Source organism: Trichechus manatus, unplaced genomic scaffold (assembly GCF_000243295.1).
Source record: "Trichechus manatus latirostris isolate Lorelei unplaced genomic scaffold, TriManLat1.0 scaffold00135, whole genome shotgun sequence".
NCBI lineage: Eukaryota > Metazoa > Chordata > Mammalia > Sirenia > Trichechidae > Trichechus > Trichechus manatus.
This window is the reverse complement of record NW_004444071.1, coordinates 3639579-3653239: the sequence shown is the minus strand read 5'-3', so window position 1 is coordinate 3653239 and position 13661 is coordinate 3639579. Positions and strand designations below refer to the sequence as shown.

The 13661-nt window shown below is 35.7% G+C and overlaps 1 protein-coding gene across 2 annotated transcripts in view; it reads right to left on the bottom strand.

The window, feature by feature from the left end:
* Positions 1–639: 639 nt before the first annotated feature.
* SUB1 (SUB1 regulator of transcription) overlaps positions 640–13661 on the bottom strand; it is a 13783-nt gene continuing 761 nt past the window's right edge. For both annotated transcript variants that reach the window (XM_023739490.1, XM_023739489.1), the window contains exons 2-5: positions 11964–12036; positions 9413–9535; positions 5456–5564; positions 640–3746 (exon numbers count right to left, since the gene is read on the bottom strand). In XM_023739490.1, the coding sequence (XP_023595258.1) occupies positions 3667–3746; positions 5456–5564; positions 9413–9535; positions 11964–12035 (384 nt within the window). In that variant the 5' untranslated portion in view covers position 12036 and the 3' untranslated portion in view covers positions 640–3666. The remainder of the gene's footprint in view (positions 3747–5455; positions 5565–9412; positions 9536–11963; positions 12037–13661) is intronic.

Genomic DNA, 13661 nt, shown 5'->3' with positions numbered 1-13661 from the left:
AGTCTTGGATGAACTGCTGCAGAGTAAATAATTCCTTATAGTTTTAAAGTTGCTTCAGACTTTTCAAATCTCTTTTCCATCCCATGACCTTTGAGCCACACTACAAAACTGTGAATAATTAAAAGTATGAATTCCAACTACTAATTTTTTCTTCTTCTGACTCAATTTTTTAGTCAGTATATATTATTAAAAGCACTTCTACAGTTGATTAAATGGAGCAAAATAAGAGCCATAATTAGTCTTCCATGAACCTTTCTATACTTGTGCAAATCTCCCTAAACAAAAGTTTAAACCATGAGACACCTCACTGGCAAAAGTGCTAAACAAGAAGGGCAAAAGAAAGACTCCATAAATGAAAATATAAGTTTGAAATACTCAGAGCCCATTACACAATAAGTATACAATGGAATCTCCAGACTGCAAGGCATTCATTCATAGGGTGAAGAAATGAGAGGCTGCGCACACCTTAGCATTTGCACTTTTCCACTTGCATCAGGTAGACAGGAAAAGAGGCCCACACCACCTGGTCCCAGAGGTCTTCAAAAGACAACATTCTAAGACTAATCCACATTCCAAAGCATTCACAGAAAGGCATTCTATTTGCTAATAAAACCCACTCAACAGTAACATCCATTTGTCTTCAAGTTTGTGAAACTGCGATGACACATAGAGCACATTTATTTTTATTTCAACATTTAAAATATTCACAGGTGGAGTATTATATTCATTGACATCTCCATGGAAAATGTAGCAAACAAAGCATACAGACAGGCATTCTACAATTACAGAATTACATACTCGTGACTATGTGAATGTTTGTCCCTAGAATTTATCTGGAAAAACACTACTTTAAAAAAAAAAAAAAAAATGGAGTGTTTCACTGGATTGATTTCCATAGAAAATGAACTTCAAAGAATTTGAGGAGAGATACCTAAATATTAGCACATTTTAATAATGTCCAACTTACATAGTACTCTTCTAACACCATACCTCTGTCAGAACACCTACATAAGATACAATTCTCTTTTCCCCTCAAAAGCAAAACCAGGATGTACTTTCTTTCAGTATTTTTCCTAAGTTTTTTTTTCTAAACACATTACGTCAAATAGGCTGATCATCATAGCATCTTGACTAGCTAATGAGGTAGGAGGTATTCTTCAGAAGAAGTTCTTAGGCATTTATGAAGCAAAAAAGAATAATCAAATTATAAAAAGCTGTTCTTTTTTAGCAATTTTTCTTTCAACAAAATGCCAAGAGCATTAGAAATTGGCCAAATGCTGCCCATACTTTAAAAGACAAAGAGGAAAAGCCCTGCTACTGAGCATATTAAAGGGCAAAATCAGAGTACTGGCACCAGTTCAATTTGTTTTGGTGTTACAAGATTAATACTTATACTTCAAAATGCCAAGCTTTCTTCTTGGGAGAAATTTTACCAAGAAGATAAACATTCAAACAGAAAACAAAAGTACTTCATCTTTTCTTTTCAGTACAATTTCTTTTTTAACCCAGTTCTCATCTTTTCCTATACCCATACACACACACAAAAGGTTTTGTATATATTGTATATCCAGTCATATATTTAAATGAATTTAGCAGTCAATTTATCAAATTCTGCCAAAGAAACACTCCTTACATAAAGGTTTTATTAACATAAAGCTAAATGGCTAGAAAATACTTTGATAATAGATTTCAGCACCATCTCTGTATGAGCAAGTTATTTTAAAATGCATACATCCCTAAATGCACATAAACCTAGGAAATTTACCCATTATTTCCTCTTCACCTGTACCAAAATCAAACTTGTGTTTTAACTACCCTTCCTGTATGCCAAAAATAAAAAATGCCTTACAAATCTACCCAATTAATAGGACACATACGTGTTCCCAAATAAGTGAAAGTAAGTTATCAACTAAGCATGATTTGTCTAAAATATACATTTTGAACACTTTGGTACTATTATTTGATGAAGGCTAATATATTAGGACAGAGGATTTATTTGCCCAATTATGCACCTATTAGGGTTGCTGCTAAATACTTAAAAAGTCATCTAGAAAATATAAAACATCGTATCTAAACAGAATAGCTGCTAGAAAGAAAATTGGTAACTATACGTGGCCTGACAGATGGTTTTGAAATCAAGTCCCTGACAATTCTACTACAAAGTGTTTTAGATGTAGGAATCAAACTTGGTAGCAGAATAGTGCAACTCTCTCATATGGCAGCCCTTACTGGCAGTAACCATTTGAGATTTGCTACCAAAAATAATTTGTCAACAAGAATTTTTTTACATATTTAAACTTTTACTATTCTATCTAGAACTGCTTCCTACCAATGTGATCAAAATTTCAAAATATTTATAAAAGTATCACTTTGTGTATATCATTTAAGTTTGAAGAGAATTCTTTCCTCTTCACTGCCACCTTCTCTAATTTTATAGTTCCCTTTACAAATATTCTTTTCCTAAGGCACCCATGCCCTATTTATTGCTGCAAAGCCCCTGAAATCTGTGCCACATCACTCTGTGCCTGTTTCATCATTATTGTTAAATGAAAATAACTTAAGTGTGTCTGCTAAAACTTCATAATATCAAGTCTAGAATACCATTGTCCAGTAGATTAACTGCAAGATAACCAAGTCTACTGAAGCAAAGGTCAAAAACTACAAGTATATGCTCTTCCCCCCAACCCACCAAAAAAAAAAAAAAGACCACATTACCTACTATGATAGTAAAGCTCAATGACATCTGACTATATATAATCCATACTTCATGTTATAAAACAAAATGTTAGGTGAGGAAGCTTTCACAATTTTTATTAAATCCTAGTCTAATTTAACAATATCTCATCTTACGGACACCATCCCATGATGAACGTGTTTAATAAGAAAAAGCAAATCAGACATTTAGTCATTATTTTCTGCAGACTGAACAATAAGATAACACCTACACAGAACACTATCAGTAATGACATACATTTGCTCAGTTTTCATACAAGCCATGTTGTTCATCAAACTACATTTCCTAATATTTAGTACATCAGCATTAGTGATTGCAGTTCCCATATTTTAATTACAAGTGCCTTACTGAGATAACTAACATTTTGACAGTTTCACTGACATTTGCAAACTAGCATAACATATTCAAGGAAGAGTAAAAACTATACATGGAAAGGTAAGTTAGTAAAGGAAAATGAAGTAAAAAAAGGGGGCGGGGATGAAATATTGGAGTGGAAAAGTCAAACAAGTCTAGGCATTTGGTTGGAAGAAAACAGATGATTCCCCAAATCAAGATTTTATAAGTTTAATACAATACAAATCCTTCTTCACTGAAAAGCTGAGTTGAAACTAACAGGTTTACAAACTGTGACCTAGGCCTTAAACAGTACCAACTCTTCTGATCAAAAAAGGCCACAACAGTTAAGATTGTATTACTTGATTTTATTTTACACTAGGTGGTGGGCACAAAGCAATCCTCCTTAATGAAGTTGACAATTAGCTTCACTCAGAACATTTTTAATAATGCACATTAAAAAAAAGTTTTCATCTTACAAATTGTTCTGCAATCCAAATATACAATAGCCTGAAAAACAACAGTTAGAAAATAAAAGCCAATGTAAAAAGACAGATTGAAAACAACTAGACCAGTACAGGTTTTATATGGCTCTGATTTTACAGTTTTCTTACTGCATCATCGATGTCAGAAATCTGTTCCTTCAGCTGGCTCCACTGCTCAGGATTTAAAGAAATACCTAAAACAAAGTTTTAAAATCAAAAGTTGAAAATCTACGTAAGCTTTCTTGAGGATTTTCATACTTCTAACTTAAACACTGTCTTATGAAAATTACCATGTAGAATGTTGTACAATACTGAGAGTTTAATCTCTTACATTAGTTAATTATAGATCACAGTTTCTTGAGAAGATCAAAATTAGTAGGTACCAATCTTACAGCGAGTTTTATTTCCAACACTGCATTTTGCCTTTACTTCTTATACCCAAGGAGAACAAATGGTATTTGAAAATTTAACTCACAAATGCCTACAACCTTGCCGGCTAAGTGGTCAGGCCCATATTTGGCACTTAAGACCCCATTTCTACATCCAGCTAGTTCCAACATCTGCCAAAAATTTCCAGATATTTCAGGTCATGACTTTATGGCAAGTTCTTCCAGAAGCTTTTGCTTCACTTTGGAAAGATCCCTGGGATGTGATCCAGACAGAACTTCTTAACGTACATACACCGGGTTAAGAGTGCTTTCTGATGTTATACTGTCAGAGTTCAAATTCCAGTCTATCACTAGCTATACAACCTTAAAAAAAATTACCTCACCTTTTAAATCTCAGTTTCCTCACTAGTAAAATGGTACTTATATCTCCAATGGTTGTTGTGAATAATTAAACTAGGTAATTTCAGTGAAGAATTTAGTATAGTACCTGACAAATAAGTAAACACTAAATGAAAGTCAGATAAATGAAATCTGTCTTGCATATTTAGGGTGTAAAATTTTATCTTTTCCATACTTTGTTCTTTAAATTTCCATCATTCTAATATTTGACCCCTACAAGTAGAGAAATAAATTAGACTTGGAAGACTTCATAAATTTCTCAGAAAACTGCTGGAAGGCCATGAAATTAAACACAGAACTTACTTAGACAACACCTGGAAGAACTTTAAAGCTAATCAAATTGTTTTAGCCCGTATTTGCAGAAACAAGAAAAGAAATCTGGCATCAGCTACTCTGGAATAACCGGAGTGACCAAATTAAGAAGAAAATCCAGACGCTGCCTGAGCAATAAAATGTTAAAGATCATGAACAAGAGGTACCTTTTAAACTGACAGACTAGCAGAGAAGAAAATAAGCAGACATTTTTCATTAACTCACGATCAACTAACCACCCAAATATACTTATTTATGCTGGTTCAAAAATGTTCTCTAGTTATTTGGTGAATGAATAAAGTATGCTTCTATGATACTGACAAACTCGGGACTCGATGAAGCACAGAGGGAAGGAGGACAGAGACCCACTTGAAGAATACTACCTAAAGAATAGCTTTTAGGAGATGATCAAAAGGAAGTTCTGTGAACCAGAAAATCTCATTCATGATTTTACAACTTCACAGGTAGCATCTAATCTACTTCAGAATTGCTATAAATTTAAATAAACAAAAAACCCACTCATTTACATTCAGGTAAATCAGCAGCCAATTAAAGTGGTATTAAGGATGTTACTTTTCCAGGTTTTACTCCAAAAGAAAAAACTCCAGCTGCTGTATTTAAGACATCTCATTAAAAACGCTCAGGTATCATGTTCAAAATGACTACAGAAGATAGAGAATCAACTGAATGAGGGTCTTCTTTGCCCTATACATGGCCAGTATTATTTCAAGTAAGGTAGGTTACTTAAAAATTTTTTAACTTAGTCCCAACATTATAACCAAATTCAGGAAATTAGATCTCACCTTTTCTTCCTGGTTTCATTTCACCTTCCTGATCCATCCAATATTCTCTAATATCAATTAGAACTTTGCCTTTAAAGTCCCGAACACTGACGTACCTCATTTTCCCAATCTGCAAAAGAAACAAGTAACTTTATAAAGAGGTGTTCGTTTCAACACTGGTGTCCATATTTATATCCACAACTAGCTACACATTCACTACACTTCTAATCAGAATGCTATTCTCAACATCAAAATGGCAACCAAAGGATGAAGTTTAATAATCACTGTTTAAAAAAAAAAAGATAAAGGATTCTTCCTAAAAAGGTGGATCTAAACAAAGCACATCTCACATTTCCCATTTTCATTTTTTACATTAACAAATCAGTTGCAAAGAAAATCTTGCAAAAGAAACTACATCCAATAGGAATCCATAGGTTCAGTTAGCTACACTGTTTTAGCAACCATTCTGAATGTAAAAATCCAAGGTTTTTACAAGTAATTACAGGTAGTTCTCTAGCAACTTTAATATCACAGATACGCTACATAGGTTATATTCCTATAGAAACAAGTTCTTAAGATTCAGAGCTGAAAGAACCAGACACAAGTATCTAGTAACACTTCCTCTCTAGTCACGATTCTGCCTAGATCAAAAGACTAGTGCAGCGACTCTCCTTGGATAGCTTTCCTCAAATATTACATTCAGGGAGCTGCTTATGTTTGATGTACATCTCCTTACCAGAATTTAACATTGTTTCCTCTAGCTCTAGTCTCAAGAAATACATATTTAGTTTAGGGGAAAAAAAAAGAATCTCGTCTTACCATACCAAATAATTTGAAATTTACATCTACTTGTTTTGGCAAAGTTTATCTAATAAACTTTGACATGAAAGACTCTAACATGAGATGATCTAGCAATGTCTAAAAAAAAGTCCACTCTGAAGAAACTGTCTTCAAAGCTTTCTTGGTAAATGAAAAACAGAAATTATATAGCTCCATTTTAAAAAAGCTTTATAAAACACCACACTGGGGACACTGTTTTTCCTTCCCAAAATCCCATCTTTCATCCATCTTTCCAATAAAATAAAATAAAATTATCAAAACTATTATTACTAATGGAGCCCTGATAGTGCAGTGGTTAAGAGCAACGGCTACTAACCAAAAGGTCAGCAGTTCAAATCCACCAGCCACTCCTTAGAAACCCTATGGAGCAGTTATACTCCATTCTACAGGGTTGCTATGAGTCAGAATCGACTCGACAACAACGGGTTTTATTATTACTAATAAAAATGAAGGCTTCATTTACTATATAACCAACGTACTCTAATGTGCTCTCAAGCCAATTAAAATTAAGTATGACCATTAAAACATTCCACGGCCAAAAATCATTTCAAGGAAAAAGCTGAAACGTCAACAAAATTAGATTCTACATTCTTAGAATGCATACTAAAATCTGTGAAAAGTCACTGAAAATAAGGCCAATGTTCGACCTAGAGCCAGACTTTCTAAGGGGCAAAGTGTCTAATAGCTTAGAAGGCTTGGAAACCTTTCCAAATGAAGGTTTAAGAACTGAACCCACATTTTAGTTGGGGAAAACAACCCTCTTAGATCTAGTTTTCCCAAAAATGCTCTCAGAGTAAAATCTCTACATACGGATCCTGGTTTCTGTATCCGTAAAATTAGGACATGAAATAGACAAGGTAAAATCCATTAAAAGGCCATAGAGGCTCTATTATCAAACAGGTAAAGCAGGAACATGGTGAAAAGAATTATCAGAAAAAAGCTCAAGACAGTTACTATACCCAGCAAATTCTTTTAAGTGTTTACCTTTATTATCAATATCAAGTTAAAACATTCCAGTGTGGACTCTCATTTTACACAGGAGCAAGGTTTATGAAAAAGAAGGGATCCTCTCTTACAGATTTTACATTTCATTCTGCCCCTTCAAATGGCTTCCCAATTCACTTATAATAAAACCCAAACTCCTTAACACAGCTTCCCAACAGGAAGGCCCTCCGCAAGATCTAGCCCTTCCCCCTCTTTACCAACTACATCTCCTACCTATAGTTTCACCAGCTTTCCAGGCTTATAATTCCTGTATATCCAAGCTCTTTCTCACTTCAAGGTATTTACACAACTATCTTTATTTGAAAGTGTTTCCCCCTCCCATACACTGCGCATAGCTGGCTCCTCCTCGTTCTTTGTCTTAAGCTTTAAATGCCACTTCCTTAGGAGATTCCAAGTGCACTCAATCTTAAAAGCAAGCCTCCTTATTTTCTCCCATAATAAATCCACCATTTTTCTTCTCACCACTTACCATAATTTTAATTATACACCTGTCTACCTGTATAATTTCATATAAAAAATAAGGTTTTAATGAATTTATTATTTTTATAGTTTATTCACAAACTCTATGAAGCCACTGACCATATCTACTGGGTTCATCACTGCATATCCAGAACCTAGCAAAGCCTGAATGAAACAGTAAAATTTATCATCCACTCAAAGAAACGAAGGCCCTTTCACAATTTCTTCTTCCATTTCACTCATGTTATCTATCAAATCTATTCTGCTCCTAGTTCCTCTACACTAGACAGAAGTCAGAGGACTAAAAGACCAATAGCTACTTTGTTTGCACTTTGTCTATTTTCTTTATCCAGAAGTGCTAGGCAAAAGTGAGTGAAAATACCTGACTTCTATTTTTCCATTCTCACCTTAATCCTGGCACTCTGCCTTTCAAGGCCAGGAATAAGTAAAAAAAATGTAAATACAGAATAATTGTAGCCTCACTTTCTGGTCAAATAAATATTCCCAATCTCATTCTTTTCAACCCTTTGGTTTCAAGCAATATTTATGCTTCGTTCTTGAAACAGGTATCCTTTCCTGCTCCCATTACTGTACTCTTCTAACTTTCCTTCCTCTTCTCTAACCTACCCTTTTCCCTTCCATCCTCTAGTTGAATATTATCCAAGACACGTCAACTCCTCTTCTCCCTCTGGTTTACTCCTACCCCAATGGAGGACTCAGTCAACCAAGCTAATGATCCCACAAGAACACTTCCCAACCTAGTCCTCCACGTGTTATAGGCTAGACCCTACTTATTTTACCATGTTTACAATCAGGTCCAAAAGCCACATTAACAACCTTTGCCATTACAACAAATTTATTTTCCTTATTTCTGTTAAAACCAGTCTCAACTGATTGCTTAATTTAGCTGATCTACTCCTCATCAGCACCTCATAAATTTCTTCTTGTGGGAAAAAAAAAATCTAAGCCTCATCACCTGTCACACACAGAGTTAAGGCCTATAGTTGCCTCAGGGATCTCACCTGCATACCATTTCCACCCAATACCTCTTCCCCAACAAATCCTTCTTAAACAATGATGCCAATATTCAACATTCCTAAAACAGGAGAGGAAACCCAAGAAAAGAAGTTATACGAGTCCCCTCCAGGTGATTTTATCAAATCCCTCTAATGAACTTTCCTCACCTTAGCCATTCAGCCTTATTCCCCATTATATAAAAACACAGAGCCTATTTGAGTAAACCCATTCTCCTTATCTATTCTTTTCAGGCCAAAACAAGGGAGGTCATATTGATGTTTTCCTGCCAATAAAAACCTATCCGCACTTCACAGTCCAATACTAGACCTACTTCCTCCAAGTTGCCTTCGAAGTCTGTAGTTCTCAATCTTTTTTTTTTTTTTTACATTTTTATAACATTTAAATCTGCATTGTTTTAAATATAGCAAAACTACAGACTTCTGGACTTAAAAAAATAATCCAGCATCATTTAAAATTACTTTTTTTCTAATAACCTGTTTTACGTTTCAATGAAATATTGCATCCTTCGTCAAGAGGATTATAACATATATAAAAAATTATTTTACAATCTCAGATTAAGACACTTTTAACATTCCCATTTCTAATCTTCAGATCAAGCCACATTCCTCTGGATCTAAGGGAAATAATGAACTTCACCTGAAACATGTTATCATCTCTGCTGCTGCTGCTCTGCTTGGAGGACGATAGGGCTCTTGAAGTCTCACCAGTCTTTTGTTTCTTTACAGGTTTTTCTGGAGCAACTTGCTTTTTCCTCTTCAACTTCAAAGAAAAAAAACAAGAATATGGTTAAAATTTGCACAACAAGAGTAAAACATCTCCAGGTTCAAAAGATTCCATTACTTTTTAAGAATTAAAGGACCAAAAGATTATATTCATTTATTCATTATAGAAAAAAATCCTAAATATATAAATAGGTAAATTTCACTTGACAATCTAACATACATCTAATACAGTGTTTTCAAACTATTCTCAGGAGCCTAGAAATACGTCACGTGTTAGGGTGGTAACAACAAGATAAATAATCGTTTTTATTGGTGGGGGGAAAACTGGCATCTCACATTAAGATTTCTTTGGGAGGGGAAAAAAGACAGGGGGGCCTGCTACTTCTGGGAATCACAGATCTACTGCGGCTAGTACTTTTTTTTTTTTTTTTTTTCACAAAGAAGATATACTAATTAGAAAGGAAACAACCAACCTATTCCATTCCTAGGATTTATGATTTATGCCTTGTCTTATTCCAAAACAGATTTAGATTAGGCAAAACTGAAAAGCCATTTTGTACTGGGCACTGGAAATTCGAGCACTTCCTCATCACAAAAAATTACTGAAGGAGGGCAATGTATGACTAGCATTCAAAATCAAAACGTTCTAAAAGCAGTATTATAAAAACTTTTTAAATAACCTCATTCTCAAAATGAGCTAACAGCCCATAAAAACAACTAGAGTTCCCAACCCAAACAGTAGAGGGCAGTCATGTTCCTTTTCAGTTAAAGTATAATTATATTTTACTAAATTAGGAATCCTGGATAGCACAAACAGTTAAACACTTGACTACTAGCCAACAGGTTGACAGTTTGAGCCCACGCAGAGGCTCCTGGGCAAAAAAGCCTGGCAATCTGCTTCTGAAAGGTTACAGCCTTGAAAACCCTATGGAGTACAGTTCTACCAAACTGACTCCATAGCAACTGTTTTGGAAACCCTGGTGGCGTAGTGGTTAAGAGCTATGGCTGCTAACCAAAAAGATCAGCAGTTCAAATCCACCAGGCGCTCGTTGGAAACTCTACGGGGCAGTTCTACTCTGTCCTATACGGTCGCTATGAGTCAGAACCGACTTGACGGCAACGGATTTTTAAATCAGATGAAGATAGGTAAAATATATATTTTTTACCTATCTTTAAGTCACAGTCAACTTGATGGCAGCGGGTTCGGTTGCATCAATTTAATCAAATATGATGGTTGTTGTTAGGTGCCCTCGAGTCGGTTCTGACTCACAGCGACCCTATGTAGGAGAACGAAACACTGCCTGGTCCTGAGCCATCCTCACAATCGTTACGCTTGAACCCACTGCTGCAGCCGCTGTGTCAATCCATCCCATTGAAGGTTTTCCTCTTTTTTGCTGACCCTCTATATGATCAGCTTTACCTAATATGCATATTTTTATATTATTAGGTATATACCTAATAATATAAAACACGTAAATTTATTTAACTTAAATGCTTACAAAATTAAAAGTACTATTTGAGAGCAAATAACAAAAATTAGCTTGGCTCAATAACCAGAAAGCTGTTCTTTAAATCAGGGACTGGGTATTTCCTGTGGACCATGCCTAGCATGTAAAATCTCAATAAAAATTTATTAAATGAACATATTCAAATGCTATACCGGGCACAATTTAAAAAATTAACAGAAGATTTCCTCCTGAAATATAGCTATTTATGCTCTCTGAAGCCTTTCCAAGTGATATTATATTCTGTGTTTCTCTATACAGGTCCAACTTCGCTAAGATACTCCCAAATAAGCTCTCTCCTGTTTTAGCTAATACTGTTAACTGAGCTCAGAGACAACCATGTAAGCTTTATCTAGGAGATAAACGACAGTTCTGTGTAGAAGGAAGGCTTGACTGCAGTGAGATGCTCACAAAAGTCTTTGGCTCAAGCAGAATGCACCAACCATTAACAGCAGAGTTGTCATCCAATGCAGAAAAAGTCAATTCTGTAAAAAATGTGGCTAGTCATTTCATGTTCGCTTTGCTGGGTGTTGATTTAACTAAAATTTAGTAACCCTTGTTGGGAGGATAAACATCAATGGCTGAAGAGATGGCTGTCAAAATAAACATCTATATACAAGGAATCCAGGTAATTTGGCCTACAAATTAAGACAGGTGCAAATAAAGGCTTTGGTCTAATTCTATTCCCCTAGGATCTAGGGCAACTTCTTGAGACTCAACAGAGGACTTGTTAAAATGACTGCTTCAGTCTGATTCAGGGCCCAGGAATGTGGATGTTCTACAAGCATTCTAGACACTTCTAGTCAAGGGGTCCAGAGGACATCCATACTTTCAGATACACCCATCTAGGTTCTCATTTTAAGACTGACATGACTTTTACTACCCTTGCAGAACCCGATGTAAGCAATATTTATTGCTGAATTAAGCGTCATAAACATAACCCGGTGTAGTAACAGTCACCTTTTTGTCGACTTCACTATCAGAATCACTGCCAGATGAGCTTGAAGAAACAAGTTCCTTTGATTTAGGCATTCTGAAAGAAAAATACATTATGTAAATAATTTACAAGTCGTTTGACTGCCTTCACCTTACTCAATCCCAAACTGAAAACCAAGGACAAGTAACTCCATGGTTCACTCTAGCTTCTTATGGCACTGGAGTTGTTACCCTGAGCACAAATGCTAGTGCTTTTAATCTATGCTCTTCTAAATTGAAAATAACATGCCAAGTAAAATGTTCTGAACCCAGCAAGGAGAAAGAACTAAATGTCATACACATCCCACACTTCTACACCTCTATCTTTCTCAAAGCCATTGGGTCTTTTTATGCTTTATTTTAGGGGGGATGAGGTTTATGTAAATTATACATAATTCACAGTAATTCATTACATTTTATACTGATTTTCTACTCTGGAACATAATTAAAATTTGAAGAATCTGTTTATAGAAAGGGAAAACCTTTCTTCAAATTCCTACCATGCCTCTGGCTCCCCAGACAGAGGTACATAGCTCAGCGCCTTGCTTGCAAGTGCTAAGTGCCCTGTGCCTGTTTTCAGAGATGAAACCATCACTAAAGTCTAAATTCCAAAATGTCAAGAAATCCCATGGCATGCAGTACCTCTTTTCAAGGCCCTTGTAACACCAGGTAGCGAAACACTAATTATCAAAGTACCTTTTGCTTTCCCCATCTCCAGCTCAGAAAAGACTAGGTCCCATTCATTTTTGTATGTCCTAAAGGGCCTAATACACACAACACACACTCTGTAAATGTTTGCTGAATAAAGGAAATGAGACTTCAATTTCTTCTCAGAAAGATTATAATCTAGCTCTCTAGACCAAACTTGCATTAGCACTGGGATTGAGTGTGTTCCACAATAGCAGGTCAAGGTAAAAGAAGTAGGCCATCCCAATACTGGCAAATTAGAAAAGCTCAAACCATGTCCAACCCAACTATGGCGATTTTAACTGGTAATTTCTTGAAGATGAAGAGAGTAAATTCAGAGGGGAGCAGCAACGTACACAATCACATTTTATACACTGTTCCTGTTACTGCTGTATCTTACAATCTAATCTCCAAAAATCAACTTGGATCATGCTAACTGCTAATATAACTGCCAAAAAAAAAGAAAAAATGTTTCAAGGTCATTAAATTGAACATAACCTATTTTTCACTTTGAAACGGTCAAGCACAACTATACCGTCTGTTATTAAACGCTGCCTGGGGGCCTAAAACCATTTCAAAGAACCACCTCCTATTTAACCGAACTAAGAAGTCTATTCAAATTGAAAACAGGATAATGGTATCTAAGGCCTTACTCTTTGAACTTCTGACAAAATATATTTCTACTTACACTTAAACAGTCTTTACTGGTCTAACAAAGGGGGGGGGGGACTCGTAATTCAGGCAAATGATACTAAAAAGCAGCATTGTAGGCTGTATTCAAAACGTAACTTAAAAAAAAACGAATCTTTGGTCTTTGATGATGACGTGCGGCGGGGATTAGAAAAGAAGAGGTGAAAATAAGGTGGGACTGAAGGGCACACGAATAACATACAACACGAGGAACAAGCACCAAGAAGGGGGATGGGGTCGCCCGGTGCCAGGAAGCGGCTAGAATCCCGGGGCTGGCTATGGCTCAGGCGAGGGGAGACAGGTTGG